Source organism: Harpia harpyja, chromosome 5 (assembly GCF_026419915.1).
Source record: "Harpia harpyja isolate bHarHar1 chromosome 5, bHarHar1 primary haplotype, whole genome shotgun sequence".
Classification (NCBI taxonomy): Eukaryota; Metazoa; Chordata; class Aves; order Accipitriformes; family Accipitridae; genus Harpia; species Harpia harpyja.
This window is the reverse complement of record NC_068944.1, coordinates 55,930,567-55,950,602: the sequence shown is the minus strand read 5'-3', so window position 1 is coordinate 55,950,602 and position 20,036 is coordinate 55,930,567. Positions and strand designations below refer to the sequence as shown.

At 37.1% G+C, this 20,036-nt stretch overlaps 1 protein-coding gene across 4 annotated transcripts in view; it reads left to right on the top strand.

Moving 5' to 3' along the window:
• RNF19A (ring finger protein 19A, RBR E3 ubiquitin protein ligase) overlaps positions 1 to 20,036 on the top strand; it is a 66,064-nt gene that overhangs the window by 36,283 nt on the left and 9,745 nt on the right. For 3 of the 4 annotated variants that reach the window (XM_052787131.1, XM_052787130.1, XM_052787132.1), the window contains 4 exons: positions 7,240 to 7,994; positions 14,014 to 14,222; positions 16,209 to 16,353; positions 16,937 to 17,099. In XM_052787131.1, coding sequence (XP_052643091.1) covers positions 7,378 to 7,994; positions 14,014 to 14,222; positions 16,209 to 16,353; positions 16,937 to 17,099 — 1,134 coding nt within the window. In that variant the 5' untranslated portion in view covers positions 7,240 to 7,377. Of the gene's footprint in view, positions 1 to 4,800; positions 4,821 to 7,239; positions 7,995 to 14,013; positions 14,223 to 16,208; positions 16,354 to 16,936; positions 17,100 to 20,036 lie in introns of those variants that run through there. The other variant, XM_052787133.1, reaches the window with a different exon arrangement.

Sequence of the window (20,036 nt, the reverse complement as noted above, 5' to 3'; positions counted from 1 at the left end):
ACTTTTGGCAATTCTGCAGTGTGTACTGTGCAGGCTTCTGTGTATTTTAAAAACTGTCAATCTTTTGATTTTAATGCCTGGTCAGTCTGACTGTCTCAGGCTTCAAGCCCAAGCGGGTTCATAGTCTGTCTGTTTGCTTCATTGTTTTAGAAACAATATTGCTTTGTTCTGTAAGTGAAAATAGAATTTCCAGATAATTGACACAGGACTTTAAGCAAAAATAAAGTGCAGTCGGAATAAACTGGGACGTGGTAACAGTGCAGTTTAAAAGGTTAAAATAACTCTGCCTCACAAGTGCTTTTCTCTTAAATTCTTGTATAATAGTATCTGTGAATATCAGAGGTTTTTTATAACATGATTTAGAATAGAGAGTAATAATCTGGACATAAAGTTCATTAGAGAAACCATAACGTTTTACTTTAATGTTTGTTGAAAGATGCTTTACAAATAAATAGCAGTCTTGTTCTTGCTTTAGTGACCATCGCAGTTGAAGTGCAGATTAACAGCTGAAAAGAAAGGCTTGCAGTGATGAGGGAATTGCTCTAACCTTTTGTCTGCTTTTGGTATCTAGTAACAGTCTTTTGTTTAATTTTTACAAGGCATTACATACTGTCTCTAAACTGATCCTAATTATTAGAAGAGTTTCCTAAAGTAAACTGACTGCATTATAGGAACTTGCATATGATAAAGCAAGTTCTTTTGCTCCTGGAATACCCCTTGTTTCTCACTCAGCACTGGTCTAATAGCCTACGTGTGTCAAGCTGGCCTGTCCCAGAAGGTTTAACTCCCCTTCAATTTAGGGATAAGGGCCCTACTCTGTTCTGCTTATCACTTCTGTGCTGATATGGGCGTGTCCCAGATCTTGTCAGCACCTTCGCTGAGCCTGCTGCAAGCTCCAGTGTGAAACTAGTGAGTGAATGCTTGGATTGGTACTTGCAGGCAACTCAACTCCCAGTCTTTTGAATTTGCATAAATGAAAAAAGTGAAATTATTTCACTGAAGCTGTTCTTTTGTTTAAAGATGATATGTAAAGTTTGAGACTTGACATGGCAGATTTCTAAAGGTTTTGAAAACTTGTCTTTGATCAGTTGTGGATTTGGGAGTCCTATTTTTGAAATAATGGCCTCTGTGCAGCTATCAATAGTTCATTGTAAGCATAAAGAAATGAGAGCCTAATTAACTAAATGATCAAGTAATTTTCACTCTGAAAAAGATTTACTAGTAGTAGAAGCAATCTGGTAACTTTTGTAATGAATGGTCTTTAAGAGAAGCATTCACCTATGTGGCTCCTAGAACAAAGCAGGATAGGAAAGTAAAGATTTCTTCCTGCAAGTGTCTGAACATTAAGAATTACTTTTTGCTCGGATAAATTTCATAAAATGTTAACTACCATACTGGTGCCCTCTTTCTCAAAAGAGAAGAGCCATAATGAAGTAAAAATTACATGAGTATATTTTTAAAGTAGTTTTACACAGCTCAGTTTGAGTTAAATGAATTATTTAAGTCACTTTGACTTTACATTTTTGCATCCTGGCATACTGTAACAAATCACTGTAAATGTTTGATAAGTATCTGTAGGTCTGGGTTTGTTTTAAGAGCTTGAGAAATCTTCGGATATGAACTTGTTAACTTTCTTATATAGAATAAACTTTTCAGTTTAATCCCAATAGGTAATATTAAAGGGCTAATACTTTTATTAGAAATCAAAGTTAGAACACACAGCCCCCCCCCAAATTAAATATCTTTAGTCTTCTAAACATTAAATGGAAAATGTTACTATTCTTGATTTTAGTTTTTGAGGGGAAGTACGTTGAAGCTAATTGTTGCAATTAAGCATTTCACCTATGCTGCATTATGTTACCATTAAAGGATTTTATTTTTCAACTTAGTGCATATAAAGGTTCTGCCAGAACCTTCGTTGTTTCAACATAATTTCCATTTGTTTACTTCCAAGTTGCAAAGTGTTGGTTCTGCTTGTACTAAGTCATCTGTGATTAAACCAAGTGACAGTCCTAGCATGCTCTGACACCACATGCATTTACGTGAGTATGGTAGGGTTTTTTAATGGGACATAATGCTACAGAAGCACATAGCTGTCGAAATTGTTAAGCTCTTTCAGACTGTTCCTCACTCTGAACTCTTAGTGATGCCAGATTTTTAGTTGAACCTGAGTCATGTGTAAAGTGAGTAGGGGTATACTCTTATAAATCCTCAGGCAAAAGTGTTTGGGTTTTTCCCCCCCCAGTTTTAAAACTATTGTGGAATGAATTGACATTTAAAGAATGCCCATTAAAATGAGAAACTTGATTGCTGTTTAAAAATCCTGTACATTGGTATTTAATTTAGTAGCTTAAGCTTTTGCATATTTTTATTTTATGTTTTCTTCCACTATTTTACAGTTCTTACACCACGGAGTAAATGAAAAGGAAAATGTGGTTTTGATGCCTCTTTCAGATGTTTAGAGATACCTCTATGTTAAGAACATCATAGCTTAGAAATTCCAGGATACTATGTGATCGACAGGGGATGCTCATTGGAAGAGGGAGGCAGAAATGTATTTCAGATCTGTGATGCGTTGTAGGTGGATGAACTTCAGGCTCTGGGGTTTTTTGCTTACAGCTCTCTTTAAGCTGGAGTAGTGCATCTCAGAAAGCAGCTACAGTGTATAGGTGTTTGGAATTACAGATGTCAGAAAAGGAAAGTGTTAGTAGTTAATTTTAATCAAGAAATAGTTTTCAGTACGCTAACACAAAGTTGGTGCTTGCTTAAATAGCCAGGAGGAGCAAATGCCTAAAATGAGAGTGTTCATTTGCAACAGGAAAAGTGTAAATTTGCCATTTAAACACCAATGACATGAGGGAACGTTTAAGGATTTTAGTAAGGATGTAGCTGTATCTCTGTTTATGGTGGTTTTTCTCCTTTCCTACACAAATGTTTAAGCCTGCCTTCATTTTGCAAATGTGTGTGAAGCTGCTTGTCCTGATGGCAGACTCCCTTATTTGTTGCTCCTGTACACCAGGTTGAATGTGTAATGGAAGAGCAGGCAGCATGTTGAACTTGTGCCTCTATGTTTGGAGGACAGCTAGGAGCATGAGGGAGTTAGTCTCCCCCAGCAGCTGACTTACAGAAGTAAGGCTTTATTGCTCTTTTGCAAAATGGGTAGGGTTATACTCAGCTGCCCAAGTGCATTTCCTAAAAGTTTTGAAATTGGTAAGATGAGACGAGCAAAGGTTATGTCATGGAGAGCCATACTGGAAGATATTTTTCACTCTAGTCATCTCTGAGTTGAAAACTTCTCCCTTTGCAAGATTATTCTGATTTCCTTTCCCTCCCTCTCCATTATATATGGTCAGCAATAGTATTTACTTAAAGCAGCATGGTTGAAAAGAATTACAGAAGGAAATTTAACTGGATGTTAGTTAGGTTTCCCCAGCAAACAGTTTAGGAAGGATTACTGAAGGAACCGATAGCAGTCAAGTACTAAGTTTTATGTGAGTTAACGTCTGTAAACGTCATTTGTGCTTTTGGAAATCTTCACATGACAAGGTGTGTTTGTGCTGTGGCAACTGGTGTTTTGTGGTAGTTTGTGGCGTGAGCAGAATGCAAAGCACGGCTGGAATTTGGCTTTGTGGTAGGGCTTTAGGCAAGGCGGGAAGCCAGAAACATGTTTTTTTCATAGTCGGTAAGTGCTTTTGAGGAAATGTTGAGGACAGTGGCAAACTTACATTTTTAGAAGTTATACTCTGTGTGTGGTTTTTCTATCCCTTCACTGTTGCCCATGTTAGTTTCTTCTGTATGTTGACAGAGTTTGTACTGGTCAGTGAGAGCGGTGCAGAACTTGCAATGAATGTTGCCTCTCAATCAGATTGTTTGTTGCTATTACCATAATTGTGTGTCTCAGCTTGTTTCGAGTATTTTGATTTCAGAGCTTTATTTTTCACACAGCTGATCTCCTTCATGTGGACTCATTGTTACTGGAATAATACAGACGTTGTGTTCTCTGGCCATACAGAATCAAATATTTTTTCCTTCTTTTTGTCAGCAAAAACATGCAGATGCTATGTTGGGTTGGGCAACATGAGAACTGGCCTGTGCTCCAGTTTGCGTAAGGCTTTTATGATTTTATACAGCTCTGATCATTATTAACATTGTAACATTTGTCTTCATTTTTTCCTGTAATAAATCATCTGCTGAATCTTTTCACTTCGGCAAAGTCATGTTTGAATGTCACTAAAATGGCAATCCAAAATTACTATATAAGGAAGAGTATAGCTTATAAAACTAGCTTTATGCATTTAAATCTAGAGAGCATAATTGATGATTGTCTGAAATAACTGGCAACTTCTCTATTCAGAAATCCTGACAAATTTTAACCTTCTTCTTTAGAAGAGCAATCTGCTATTTCTGAGACTGCTTATCAGATCCCATTACGCAAAGAAAACTATAGGGCGTACTGGTCTCTTTCTTTAGAGCATGGGAGAATTGTTGTTTATTTAAAAAAAAAAAAAGTACAACTGGTTCATCACCAGAGCTACTATTTCTTGATTTTGTACATCTGTTGGAACTGGCAAAAATGCTGTAATATGCATTCTTTCCTCTCCAGAGAAGGGGAGGAGGGGAAGGCTTGTAGTCATAGGCTTGGCTATGTTACTGTGTTTACTTCCTATTTTTTATTTTATTTTTTTCTTTAAAAAAAAAACAAACACCTTCTTGCCTGAAATGAGTGCTTTGATTGCAGTTCATGTTGTTCATGGACTCTCCTGGCTTGGGGAAGATGGCACTTTCTGCTATCCTGGTAGTATCTGTGTGAACATACAAATGTTAGTAAGTATGTAGTTATAATAATGCTTTCAAGGTTATTCTTGTACTTCTAGACATACAAACTTAATTTATCATCAGCCATAGGCTATTGGATTTGTGTATCTGTAGTATATTTCAGATGCTGCCTACCAACTGTGTGTATCTATAATATAACATCATGCCAAAATCCTAGAGAGAAGGATGTTCCCTTCTGTCATCATTGTTGAGTAGTTTTTTCAGTTTCACCTTTTTTCTTTAGATAAAGAAATGTTTTAGTTCATTTAATGAGAAACAGCAGCTGTAAAACTATTAAATTTGTTTTGGGAAAGAAGCAGGTAAAGCATCCAAGATTCCTTTTGACTAGATTTTAGGCTGAAAATGTTCCCTTAGGAGGGAAGGAAGAGTATGTTATGTTCTTGAAATACGCTTTATTTTAGACCCTGGGAATAAAATAAGATTTTTTTTTTTTATAGTGTTCCACAGAGGTAAGATTTTACTTTATGAAAAAAAAAAGTGTAATAATTCAGCATTTGAAAAAATAGAATATAGTGGCTTTTAAATTTTTTTTTAAAACAAAACAGACAAAGTCCAGTGGCCCAAAACATAAGACCTATTTTTAGCAAAACTGGGAGATCTAAGGGGCTGCTTTGTTGATTTTTGGTTGTGTTTTTTTTTTTGTGGTAGTGGTTTGGGTTTATGGTTTTGGTTTTGTTTTTTTTTTTTTTCTAAATTCTTACACTTGAGGAAGGTAGTATTCTTGTGGGGTACTCCTGTACTGGATGGTACTATAAATTGAGTAGTGTTGACTTGGCTACCTGCTAGTATGTGTATAATACTAAGCTACAGTAGTCTGAGGAAGGCCTAGCAGTGTGTTTGCTGCATGCATTGCTCTAGTGAGCTGGACAGCCTGTGGGCTATTTTTGTGTTTCCTCTTTGGAGAGGGATTGCTGTTTCTACTGCTGGTTGGTCTTCCTCTGAAACTTCCTAGTCTTGATCCAGTCATCTCAGTGATCCTGTCCCAGAGACATACAGCACATGGTTGGTTTTTGGCTGGTCTCCAGCTGGTGTGTAGACTGCCTGGCCTCTGGTAAATAGAGGCATTCACTTGAGTCAGTGTTGGTTTTTCACTTTGTCTTCTCCATACCAAGATGTGTAAGTTAAAAATTATATTTTTGTATCATCATCAGTGGCCCTCTACATTCCTTCATTTCTACATTTTGACTTATATTTAGTGTCCAGTTTCTGACTTTATCATCCTATGGTAAAATCATAGAAACCCAGTGTACACCTTTCTGGGAGGTAAATTGGGAAACACTGAGGAAAGAAATGGTGCCAGCGGTAGTTGCATCCAGATATGCAACACTGTTGGCGCATAAGAAATGTCTTTGCATTCAACAGAACAGAACCAGTTCTCAGAGTTGGAAAATTTCTCTTGTACAATCAAGCTTCCAAGAAGTGGGAGTAGTTGTGTGTTTGGGGGAAGTTAGTGTTTTTGGTTGGAGGTGATCTGCCACTTTTTGTAGCAGTCTCCTCTGTCAGAGGAAAATAGGAAAATGCCTTTCTTTTTCTCTCTTCTTTGGGCCAGTCAGTTAAGCAACAGGGAACAGAAAGAAATCCCTGCTGTCATCTTGTCCATAGGGAATAATTGAAGCTTGATTTGTGATGCGAATCTGTTTTTTGGACTTTTTTTAAAAAATAAAAATCAGTATGATGAAAAATTCAAATCTCGTCACCTTAAGTCTAGTCTTTGCTTGAATTGCAGTATGGAAGTTGAAGGGCAAGACAGTGTTGGCTGTCAGTCACTCTGCAGCTCTGCTTCCTGAAATAGTCCGGTGCCTTACATTATAAATATGCATCTTCATACTTCTCTGAGAACCATTAGGTTTTGAGAATATCTTGAGTTGTTTAGCCACAGTGACTTAATTTCTGCTGGCAGTCTAAATGGATTCAAAACACACACAAAAATCTTTTGCTTCTGTTAGTTAACTATATTGGGTTTGTAGATAGACTTTATCCAGTGTGGAAAATGTAAGGTAGAGAAAACAGAAAAGTTTCCAATGCTGAAGCCTGTTACTATGCTTTATAGAAGAACTTGTTACACATTTACTTAGTTGTCATCTTGGGTTATGGTAATCTCTATACATGTGTGCACATGCGCACACACCACCCCCCTTAGGGAGCAGGGGAGTGAAGGTGCTGTTCTTGGCACTGCTTAAGTGTAACAAAGATATTCCTTGACCACAGGGAAGTTTCAGGCATGTTAAGATGAGAAGGATGTAAAGGATAGAAAAAACTGACAGAAAGAAGTATCAGGTCAGATGGTGAGGAGAAGTTGGTAGTAATATGAATAACAGGTCATTAGAGTGCTGTGATCTTTCAGAAATAAAAGTGATGGATGTGATTCTAATCTTTTTTTTTTCATCTTTCCTTCTAATGCAGGGAATTCCTCTGAAGAATTTGCTGGAAGCAGATACATGTGAATTTTCTGCATGAAGACTCTCAAACTGGATTACATAATAATATGCCTGTATCCTCTGACTCTATTATTTTGATCCACAAAAATGATTAGGGTTATATATGAAATTTAACCCATTTCTGATGAGTGACCTAGACATGAGTTTACATCGGCAAATGGGCTCTGATCGGGACCTCCAGTCTTCTGCTTCCTCTGTGAGTTTGCCGTCAGTTAAAAAGGCACCAAAGAAAAGAAGAATTTCATTGGGCTCTCTTTTTCGGAGAAAAAAAGACACAAGACGCAAGTCTAGGGATTTAAATGGAGGTGTTGATGGAATTGCAAGTATTGAAAGTATTCATTCAGAAATGTGTACAGACAAGAACTCTATTTTCTCCACATGTACCTCTTCCGATAACGGAACAACCTCTAGTAGCAAACCAAGTGGAGACTTCATGGAATGCCCCTTGTGCCTTTTGCGGCACTCCAAGGACAGGTTCCCGGAGATAATGACTTGTCACCATAGATCTTGTGTGGACTGCTTGCGTCAGTATCTCCGGATAGAAATCTCTGAGAGCAGAGTTAATATTAGCTGTCCAGAATGCTCAGAACGATTTAATCCTCATGATATTCGTTTGATACTAAATGATGACATCTTGATGGAAAAATACGAAGAGTTTATGCTTAGGCGATGGCTGGTTGCAGATCCTGATTGTAGGTGGTGCCCAGCTCCAGATTGTGGGTACGTATTTTTTCCCAATATTTGCAAAACAGTAACAGCATAAATAGATGATGTTCACAGCATTATGTTTTTTGAAAAGTAAATTGTAAGTTGCTTTACTTTAGCATTTTGTTATGTGTTGTGTAAGTATTCAGAATTCTCTAAAAACAAAACAAAACAAAAAAACCAACAAAACCACACAACAAAAAACCCCCAAGCTACAACCTGCTTTCCAAAATAAAACCCTTCCTCAAGTAGGTTTTTTTTTTTCTACACAGAGGGAATTTCAGCAATGTCATGAAACTTACTGGTAGGTGGTTGCTATGTATCTACAGCAGGCAAAAAAAATTTAGATGTTGCATTGCCAAGGCAACAGTGCAAAGAGACTAAACAGAATTGAAAGTTTGGTGACTACTTTTCACTTAGTCAGTTTCTTAAAGTGCAGTGGGTATTTTGGTTTTTTAAACTGCAAAAAACGACTGAAGGTGTTTTTTTAATAAAAAGGCTTTTCCAGCTTCAGTTATCTTCCATCTTGTGGCTGCTTGAGACACCAGTTGTTGCCTGTCAACAGGATTCTGATGTAAGATAATAATCGGCTTGTTCCTGCTTATTATCTGAGGAATGTAGTGCTTTAACATTGCTTTAATACTTAAACAGTTCTGAAACCGTTCTGAATTCTGACATGAGTGGGCTGAATACTACTGAGCAGCTCATCACGCTTTTCTGCTGTTGGTGTCTCATAATACCATTCTTCAAGTTGCTTTTTTAGAGACTGTTTGTGTTATCATAATATCTAAAGGTTATAGCCATGACTGATCCGGATGCACAGTGCATGCTAAAAATTCATAGAAGAGGATACCTCTGTTTCAAAGCCTCACAGATAAGCAATAAGTAGAAAGAAGAAAATTAAGAATGTTGGAAGAGAACAAGCAAAATAGGACTGACTATTAGGTAGATTAAATATTCCAATATTAATGTTCAGGTGCTTAATGTTTAGGAAGCTTTTAAATTTAAATGATATATTAAGAAACATATTTGAAATACAGTTTTGCTTTCATACTTTAAATGAAACAGAATTTGCTAATGCGGGTCAAAAGCAGGGACTGGTAAGGTGGTAGTTTCTTAGGTCCTGTGGTCCAAAGTGGATGGCATTACTGTGGTATACTTTGAGTAGAGAAGGGAAGAATTACTTGAATGATGGATTGGTTGCATGAGCTTGTAACAAAGTCATGTGGACAAAACCACTACAGCTTGCTTTTAGTGTTTTGATACTGCAGAAGAAAACAACCACTAGAAGGCATTATTTGACAGGCAGAAGTATGCTTTGCTCAAGTTTCCCTGAGTTTTCATGTTCTGGACAAACTGTTACTCAAGGTAAGGGGAAGCACGTAAGAACTGTTAAACCATTTTCTGTTAAACTATGTTTCAGTGATTCAGATACTTTTTAGTACTTCTGTAGGTAGACTCAAGGCAGATTTGCTTAATGGAGACTTTTTACCTTGCTTATTTTTTGTGCCTCAGTTTTCTCATCTGTTTTAAAAAAAAAAAAAAATCCTAAGTATCTTTAAATGGTCAGAAACTGTAATTATAATTGCTGTAGATAATACCATCATAAAAATAAAAAGTGGGTCTTCAGAGTAAAGTTAAAGTTCCGTGCAATTGTGTGGGACCACAGCAATGTATTAGTAATAACAAATGCTTAAGTCATTGCTCCAGAACTGCCTACTGCATACTCCTTACTCTGAGGGTGGAATCCTGTGGAAAACCCAGTGTATTGCCAGGCAGCTAAACTATGCCAGTGTTTATGTATGAGAGAAATAAACTAGTACTATATGGGTGATCTTAACTGTACCTTTGATAACATGACTTTCTCCTAATGTATTTCATGTGGCAGGGAAATGCTTCACAGTGATCAATGGATTCTGTTTTTAATGTGTAGATAGTACCCCCTCACTGAATTTTCATTACTAGTTTAAAATCGGATGAAGTTAGTTACTTGGATACTTCTCAGCAGGATCATTCTTTAGGGGTATCATCCTAAAGAAACAAGAGCTGATGCGATCATGTTTTGTCTTTTTCCTATCCTTCTCCTGATTGCTTTTCAAACCTTTAGCACTTTCAAACATGTTGGGCAGAGGGCGTTGAGTGTTCAGCATAAGTTAATCTAAGAAGTTTCAGGGGAAAAAAACATAATACTTGAGCAAGAGAGAGACAATCAATAATGCTTCCAGCAAGAGAAATACCTGTATATGAATCCTGCAGTTAGCTGCTTAAATTTGGCCTTCCAGGCAGCTACTGCAGCACCACCTGACAAGTCGGTATGTGCCTAGCTGGGAGCCTGCTGCAGCACTGGTCTCTCACCTCACTGTTAGCCAGGGGAGCTGGGAGAAAGCACGCAGAGGGAGGTGGGAAGGAGAAGTGGGAGTGGTATAGAAAGTAATAACGGGGATTTAATGTTGTTGTGGAGCGTAGAAGGAGGATGGAGGAAGGAACTGTACAGGTGTGAGGTTTAGGGAAGCAAACACTATTCAGACTTTCACTGACGAGCCTATGCTAACAAACGTTGTTTAAAGATGAGGTATCACATACAGTACACACAAACTTCCGATCAGACATTTGCTTTAAAAATTGTGGTACAACAGTAGTCGCAGTTTCTAATTGCTTTGGCAGCTGTAATCAACTTGTACAAGCTGCAATTAAAACTGAGGGCTTTTTTTTTTCTGAACAGTTTTTGATATGTAGTACTGGCATAATGCATTAGGGTTGTGATGGTAGCTGGCCTGATTTTAGCATGGATCAAATTTCATGAAAGAGCTGGATGGAATGCATTTACTAAATTTGCAATTAATCCCAAAGTAGAAGAGGTGCAGAAACTTCAGAGGGTAGCATTATTTCTTAAAGTTATCTTTAAAATTACAAATAAGTACTGTAATAAATAGGAAATAGGTGCAAAGTAGACATTTTGGTGGGAGAAATTTACTGCACAAATAGGTAAAAGAAGGAACTGAGTGGATGGTGCATGACAGTGCTTCAGCTCTCATCAGCATTGATGAAACATACCATGTAATATTGTTTCAGAGTTTGGGCATCACATTTTGACAAAGATCTGGACCAGATAAAGAGCAAATAGTTATAAAAACTTTGATCCCTGAGGGAGAAAAAAATGAGGAAGGTTAAAAAAAGGAGGGAGTCTAGGTTGATCTGTTACAATGTTTGAGTGGTTTTCTACATTGTGGGCCCCTGTGTTCTCAGGAAACAATAAAGAATAGTTAAGAAGTATGTGTCTTTCAGTCTGTTTGGGGTAAAAACAGGTCCTAGAGGTGGCAAAACTGGAACCAAACAGATCTTGAAACAAACTTAACTGCAGTATTAAGTGCATTGCTACTACTCCTGTCCCAGTGGAGAACTTCTTATGATGTTCCCAACAAGAGAACTATGGATTAGTTTGGAGGAGAACCTCTGTTGCAGTAGTTATGCCCTGGATGAGCTGCCTGGGAGCTGTGGGGTCTCTAGCACTAAAGCAATCTAATGCCAGAAATGGTCCATATCACTGGCACCGTGGTCTTTCTGACCCTGGGCTGCTTTTGTTGCAAGCTCAAATGCATCCTGACTGTTGTCATTACCTGAAATCCCGTGAAAGTCTGGACTAGCTGCAACCTACCTGCATTGACTTGGTAGGAGACACTGGCAAATAGGTGATCTTTCCCTGGGGAAGGAGCATGGATAAGGAAACCTCTTGGACTTCATTCCAGACTAATTTTTTGAGATTGCTTCCTCGTATCAGTTTTCTGGCATCATTTTAACAAGCCTTAGTGAATCAGTATTCCAGATGTGTTCTATCTTTTCTTCTGTCTGAATTATTTAATGGTTTTGCTCTGAGATTGTATTGCTGACTTTATTAGAAGAGACCAGCGGTTCCCAGATTTTCTTATCTTTGTCAGGCAAAGAGGAGATTGGGCAAAAGAGTACAAATTCTTCATTCCTCTTCTCACTGTATGTCCTTTCTTCAATTAATTGCTTTTTGCCTCTGGTTTTCGTTTTACTCGTTATTACTTTGAATTTGGTTGTTTGTCCCTTCTGTCAGCCTAACAAGAACTTTTGGCTTTCACATCATCTGTAAGATGAACACAAAATGCTGAAATTAAACCTGTAACCTTGTACAGTTTGAACTGACATTTGCTCTGGTCTAAAAAGTTATTTTCTAAAGGTATGCCAATCCATCAATCCCAAATGGGGAGTGCTTTCAGGGATGCTCCCATTCTTTATTAGCAATAGGAGGCAGGATATAAATTGAGACTTCATTCTGCCATCTGTGCTTGAGATTCTTTGATGTAAAGTTAATGAGTGTTGGATGTATCCCTGTATGTTGAAGAAGCATTTGGATCAGAATCTCTTTGTGTACATACAAAGTAATTATCTCTTCAGTTGCAGTAAGTGGGAAAATAGAGCTGATTAACTTGGCAAGAATATAGAAGAATCTAGCAATTATTGAAACAAATTTTTACTTGGAAAGTAAGAAATATTTGAAAACATAGAAGCATATCTCATTTTTATTCGTAACTGCATCATCTGTAAATTAAAGGTTGAAAACTCCTATTTGTTTGCAGAACTTCTTGCGGGGGGGTGAACCTCAAACATGCTGTTTTAAAACACTGATGAAAGGGATAGGATTTGCATTAACTGTACAGAGCTTCAGATCTAGCTACTCTAAAATGAAAATAGCTAAATTTTCAGATAGATATGTGAGTGGGAATAATTTTTTTTAGTATCATTACTAATAAAGAATATTTGGAGTTAGTTTAGGCTATAAATTGGGCAAGGGGTAAAAATAAACAGTTTAATCTTTTAAAATAAAACTACCTTTGTTTGAACAGCCATACCTTTAAGCCCTGCTGCATTTATAGATCTGTTGAAGTCTATTCAGCAGGACTGTTCATGTAAATAAAATTATACATCTGTTTTAAGTGTTCATACCAGTGGACCTAGTTTTACTTTCCACTTAAAAAAAAGCTATTGCATAAAATCATTGCAAAAATTACAATGCATAGGAATTAAGGCGTGTGTGTGTATATATATATTTATATTTAGTATTAATATGAACTGTAATACACATTGTCTGTATTTTTGCCATGTGAACTTTAAAATGCAAACCTGATAGAGGAATTGATTTGTGGCAACAACTCTGTCGTTGTATAGAATTGTTCATGTAGTGTCTGATTACAAAGTAGTGTGACACAGTTTTGTAAGTCTCAATGTTTTTGGAGCTCTTTGCTCTGTAATATTGTCAGATTAAAGGGGGCAATGAGGCCCTGAACTCTTACCAATTTCTGCATTTACAGTTTGAAATGTGTTTAAAAAAATTGTCAAAAAAATGAAATTGTCTTAATTGAGAAACCAAAATCCTTATTTATAAAATACTTGTTTTGTTATTTTCACTTTTTAAAATATAAAGAGTAACCAAACATCTATTTAAAGTAGGTAGTGGTATTCATGATAAATGGCAACCAGTAAAATACTAAAATGTCATGCAGTACCAAGTCAGATGCCTTTACAGTAATAGATTATACCACAGATCACTCAGCAGGGATCCTCCCAGATTATAGAAAGGGTCAAGCTTAGACATGCCTACAGTGGCTGGAACACTTTTGAAACAATAACTTTTTCTAGTTGGTTAAATACCTTTTTTGGTTTTATTGTCCTGCTTGTCTAAACTGTGGTTGCTTTGTGACCATAAACCTTGCAGTACTGCATTCAACCTTAAATACAGTATATTTCAGTACTGCATGAAGTTATTAAGGTGGGGGAGAGCAAAGTGTTAACACAGGTTGTAGTATTTCTGTACAGTCTTAGTCTAATGCAGTAGTGATAGAATTGTGGAAGGAGGCGGTAAGGAACCTGTGCTGGCCACCTAATGTAAACTCCTGATGTCCACTGCCTTTGTACATGCTGCAGGTGCTCTGGCAGCTGTCTTGTCTGCTTTGGTCTATAGATGGGTGTTTTTATTAACAAAATTCTCTCTTGCCCCTCTTGATGATTCAAGATATGCTGTGATCGCTTTTGGATGTGCCAGCTGTCCCAAACTTACATGTGGACGAGAAGGCTGTGGAACTGAGTTTTGCTACCACTGTAAGCAGATTTGGCATCCAAACCAGACCTGCGATGCCGCTCGCCAGGAGAGAGCTCAAAGTCTGCGCCTGAGAACAATTCGTTCTTCATCTATTAGTTATAGCCAGGAATCTGGAGCAGCAGGTATTTATGATTCGGATACCGTGTCTGTGAAACGTCTTTTTAGTACACTTGCACAATTAACTCTAAAAATGGAAGAACTGAATAGTAGCATGGTAGATACTAGCTGCTTTGTCTTTGTCTTTCAGAAATATACACAATTTTAAGTTTGAATTCAAATTTTAAATGTTATAATTTGAAGTACTCTGTGACCACAGAAGCTGACTTCAATCTTACAGGCTTGTCAGCATTTTAAATTATTCTTTGTAGCTGAAAAATGTGAAGTCAAAGGAACTTCCTGCAAAGCATTCTCTGTGTTTGGCAGGCTGGCTTCATTAGTTGTATCGCTTACACACTGGGAAAACTTGTTTTTTCCACTGTAGGTGAAATTTCACAGGGCTGCTAATAATAAAAGCTGTTAAAAGTAAAACTCAAAAACACTGATTTTCTGCTTTCAAAAGAGACTATTATTAGTCTGATGCCAGCTCTGATGTTTGACATCTGTTTGTTAGTCCTGTTTTTTGTTTTTTCAATAAAATGCTCATCTGTCTTGGCTACCAGAAAGCAAACAATTCCATCCTCTTAAAATTTAACTTGTTAGTAACCCCCCAAAAAAGAAGATAAACTAGTCAGAGTAGTATTTTGCAGAGGAACAGTCCAGGTTGCTATTGATAAGAATTCGCTCCAAGTTTCACCAAACTCTGATCTATTTGGCAGCTTTTGTGTCTGCCTGACCAAACAAGGGAGATATTTGGGGAAAAGAGTCTCTCTTGTACCTTGAATGTAGTTAGAGCTGTTGTTCTCCAATCCAGCCCTAGACTTGGGAGTCTCTAATTTTTTGTTTGTGCTGGCTCATTTTAACAAGGCACTCCATCTTGTCTTAGAAATTGGCATCTTGCTCTAGTTTTCAAATAAACTTTAAATAAATTAGCATGCCAGCTCATTTCCTTGCCCTTTCATTCACTCCCATCATGAACAGCAGTAGCTCTGCCATACCTGTGCTGTAAGAACTTGCTCAGTTTAGTTACTGCCCTGTAGGTTGTGCATCTGTTCCCATCTGGGAATAGCTAGTGCACCCTTTCAGCTGCTCACTGTCCTTTTGCACTGGAGTTGGTAGACGTACTGTTTCTGCTGGTTCTGCACCTCTTTGGATATTCTTTATACCAAGTATAACCACTATTTTCCCTTTGTCCTACCTAGTAGCCCAGAGGCAGTAAACTTGGACTTCTGCACTAGGAGCTGCAAGTTATTTCTGCTGTTCTGAGTAAATAGTTTGTCCTGAAGTGCGGATGCTAACCAGTAATGTGAAGGAATGAAGATCACAACTGTGGTTGTGTCAGTATACAAGTATTTAATTGTTGCTCAATGACCCCTTGTTTGTTAAAGATAGAGCTAGTCACTTAACTGCATTTTTCAGTATTTGACTTGGGAACAAGGAGAGCCTCCAGAATTTTCTTTCTGCTACAGTATTCTTTTTCTAGGGAGTAAGTATTAAGTAGGGCTGTGAAAAGGACTCAAGAGGAGGTTGGTGATACCAAAGAAATGCACTTAATGTAGAAGGGGAGATGGATTTAAGATAAGAAAAAGAAATAACCAAGTGGAGACTGAATATTCAACTAGAAGATTCATAACAGCATGAAATGTAAAAGAGGATTTTATTTAAACAGACCATATTATCAGTCCTGTGTTAACATACATATTTAATGTCCGACTCTAATATATATTGCATTAAGCTTAGAAAATTCTTGAACAGAGTGTATGCATTAATTATTCAATTACTTGAATTTGATCTACCTTGTTTTCATTAGTTTTACTTGGTTCAAGGTTTACAAATACAAATAGCTATCAAGTCAGTCATTGCCAAATCAAGATTTGTAAAGCAAACTTACAATAAACTTCTTCCATTTTTCAGATAATGGTTCAATCAGTTTTCCCAAACATATGTCTATATTTTGATTAAACCTACTTGTCTAAAGAACTGATATGATCTTAATATTCATTTTTAAACAGCTGATGACATAAAGCCATGCCCACGCTGTGCTGCTTATATAATAAAAATGAATGATGGAAGCTGCAATCATATGACTTGTGCTGTCTGTGGCTGTGAATTCTGTTGGCTATGTATGAAAGAGATCTCAGATTTACATTATTTAAGGTACATTTAAGAAAAAAAAAATCTATGTGGTTGGTGATTTGTTTTCTATAGTATCTAGAAGTAATTCCTGGGTGCTGTAAGCCTGGCTTTCTTCGTGGTGGAGTAGAGAATCACAGTTGAAGTATCCATATCTAAAAATTAAGTTAGTTTTCAATGCATGTATTTAAATTAGTGCTTTGTTATTTTTTATTTTAAAATCTTATTTAAAAGATTATTTAAAATAAGTTTCGTGTATGCAATATGTACTTAGTACAACAAATGAAGTGTTTTAAATGAACATACTGATGTCTTAATACTGCTGTATTGTCTTCGTAGTAAGCAATACAAAAACTCTGAGTATATGTTACCTGTGAACCACAGATTGGCATGGGATAATACACAATATGGTTCTCCTTAGGTTGTAAAATATACTGTAAAGGCAAAAAAAACCTCTGAAGAAATTATAACTGATTATTTGGTATCCATAACTTCTGTAACTTGAACCCAAGAACAATAATTTTGTAACTAGAGAACAGTTCAGTACTGTATAGTTATGTTGATTTATTTACAATTTCTTTACAGTTTTCTTACTTCTTTCTGTTAGCCCATCAGGTTGCACATTTTGGGGAAAGAAACCATGGAGCCGTAAGAAGAAAATACTGTGGCAACTAGGGACACTTGTTGGAGCTCCTGTAGGAATTGCCTTGATAGCTGGCATTGCTATTCCTGCTATGATTATTGGAATTCCTGTGTATGTGGGACGTAAGGTAAAATGTGCTACAACTCCTGACATGCTTCAGGTTTTACCTTCTGCACTGTGTGACTTGGGTAATACTATGTTCAGTTGGCTATCTTCACCAGCCCTTAAAAAACCAAACCAAAGCAAAACCCCCAAACTATGCCAAAAACCCAAACAAACCAACCCCTGACTTGTTTAAGGACATTTGTTTCAATTGTACAGGAAGGAGAAGCAGTGTTTTTAAGAACGTAGTTCCTCTTAAAACAGGCAGAGCAAAACACCAAACAATTTCCAGTTTCTGCATCTTGCCTTGAAAGTTCTTGCATGCTTTTTGAAAATTGCTCTGTTTTTAACCTCTGGTTTTCCTTGTGTCCCTTAGAGTTAAACAATATTTAGAGGAGAAGGAAGGCAAAAAGGAAATCCTTATTTTTCTTAAAAGCAGATAGTTACCAGTATTTTAGTATAAAATTCTGCTAGTACAGGTTTGTGCGTGCACACATTTAAGCATTTATATTCAGCAGCTTGTTAATTGCCTTGGGCCAGTCCACCATGTGGAGCAGTGTTCAGTGCAGGTAGCTAGACAGCATCTATCTTCATTTTACTGTTTGTGGGAATCTGCTAGAAATGACCATGTTAATCAGAAGGCAGTTGATGTATTTCCTTTCAAAAATATAACTAATAGCTTTTAGTATAAAGCAAATGACAAATTGCAAGGAAAACAAAAGATAATTACATCTCCTATTTGTAATTTAGGATGAAGTAGTAAGTTATCCAAATCTTTTGGAAATGGGCTTTAGGAAATGCTGGCTTGGTTCAGCAGGTGCTAGATGTTCAATTACATGTCTTGGATGGTATAATCTTGCTTATTTCTTGCTTATTTCTGCTTTCATCTGCACAGATTCTCACAGTGACTGGCACAGCCATAATTCTGCATTTACTGGGGTGGGGGGTGGAGTGTTTCCATCTCACATGAGCTGTTGCTGCTAGACAAAAAGTCCAGGGATGCAGCTCAGCTCTCCCACTGTATTCTTTTTCATCTTTTTCTTTTAAGCAAGTACTCCTACCTTCTGCTACAGTTGGTTTTTGACCCTTCTGTTGTTTTGCCTTAGTGCCATACAGTCATTGGAACCTTATAAATGATAAGAGGAAGAAAGCAGCAGTTACCTGTTTCAAATTACTATTGCATGTTCTGCTTTTCTCATTAGATTTTGGGATAGGTCCTCATCACTCAGCACCTTTCACATTAATGGTAAAGTGTCAGACAGTCTGTGAGGACAGCCTCATAAGAATTTCCATTGTACCTCACTGCTTAATGGTAATTTTTCTGTGACTCCTGTCACATTTTTGCACTTTTCTTCAAAACATCTGATGATGGAGATTCCACAGGCTCTCCAAGCCTAATTTTCTTAGTAAAATTGATTTTTTCTAACATTAATGTAAATTCTCTTCCTACACTAAATTCTTACTGCCCTATCTTCAGCTGACATGAATCCTTTTGCTTTGCAATATCCCATTCCATATTTGATGATTTTTAAGTGCACTTTCACTCTTATCTCTAAACAAACCTAGCACTTCCAGTTTTTCTTGACAAACTGTATCTTTAGACCTCTGATTCTCATCTTTTCTTCTGGATTTCCTTCCAGTTGTTCATATCACCTTTGGTTTTCTCCAGTTTGAATATAGCAGTGAAGCTGAAGCATTACTACTGCTGAGTTAAATGAAGGGGTGATCCTGTGCGTAAAACTGCCAGTTACCTCTTTCTCAACATACTATTTTCATTTTGTGTACTCTAAAACACATAACCTTCCCCACCATACTGGTATTTTATGCAATAAGGCTTCCCTTAAGAAGAGACTAGAACTCATTACCCTTGTGCTGCATCTTAGCATTTCAGGCCATTTTCTTCAACTTCTCAAGACTAGTATGAGTTCTGCTATTCTTGCAACCTTGCCAGATTATATCGGCCTGAAATTCAACACACACATTCTTCTCCTTCAATCTTCCAGGTTAATGAAAATGTTGAATATTGGATCCAGGGCATACATCTTGAAATTCTTCACCCTATACTTTTGCAATTTGGGGGGCAAAAAAACCTAGTGGCAACTTGGATGTTTTCTATTAGTTTTACGTGAAGCTAATACTAGTTCTCTCTAGTCCATTTTCAGTCTGGACAATTGCAACCTGTTTGAGTGTCATACAAGAAAATGTCAAAATTTTGTTCAAGTCAGTGCATGACATCTGCTTCTCCCCATCCTCAAGGCTAGTTATCTTGTCACAGAAGAAAATTAAATTGATGTGATTTCTGTTTGAAAAAAATCAGTGTGGCCTCTATTTCCTGCATTTGCTTTGGTGTCTACAAGTTCCCAGTTTTCAGGAAACTAAAGTTCAGTTCACTGGTCTTTAATTCTCCAAATTCTTGTTTTAGACCTTTTTAAAGATTGTCATTGCAGTTTATCTTTTTCCAGTTTTCCTGATTTTTTTTTTTCCAGACTTCTTCTATGAATAACTTCAAAAATTATTATTAGTGGCTCTGAAACTGGGCCTGCTGAGACATTTTTCAGATCAGCTCATGTAAGCACACTCAGACCTGCTGTTTTCCTACAGATCTTATTCCTTTGTCGCCAGTCACCTGGCTCACAGTTGATCTTTAGTGGCAACTGAAGAGAAAAAAATTGAACAGACCTCCAGTTTCATCCGCTGGCTGTCTTTCCTTTTTGTTAAATAGCAAACTGATCCATTTTGGTCTTCCCCTTACTAGCAGTGTACTTATAGAATAATTTCTTACTGACTTTGATGTCCCTTGTTTTTTGTCTCTTCTATTTTAGCCTTTCTGATTTTGTCCTGACACCCTCATGCTGTTCTTTATACCCATTCATAGTAACCTGACCTACTTTCTATTTTTCTTAATACTGCTGCTGCTTCAGTAAAGGAAGTTTTGTTGTTCTTTTACAACATTCTGTCTCCT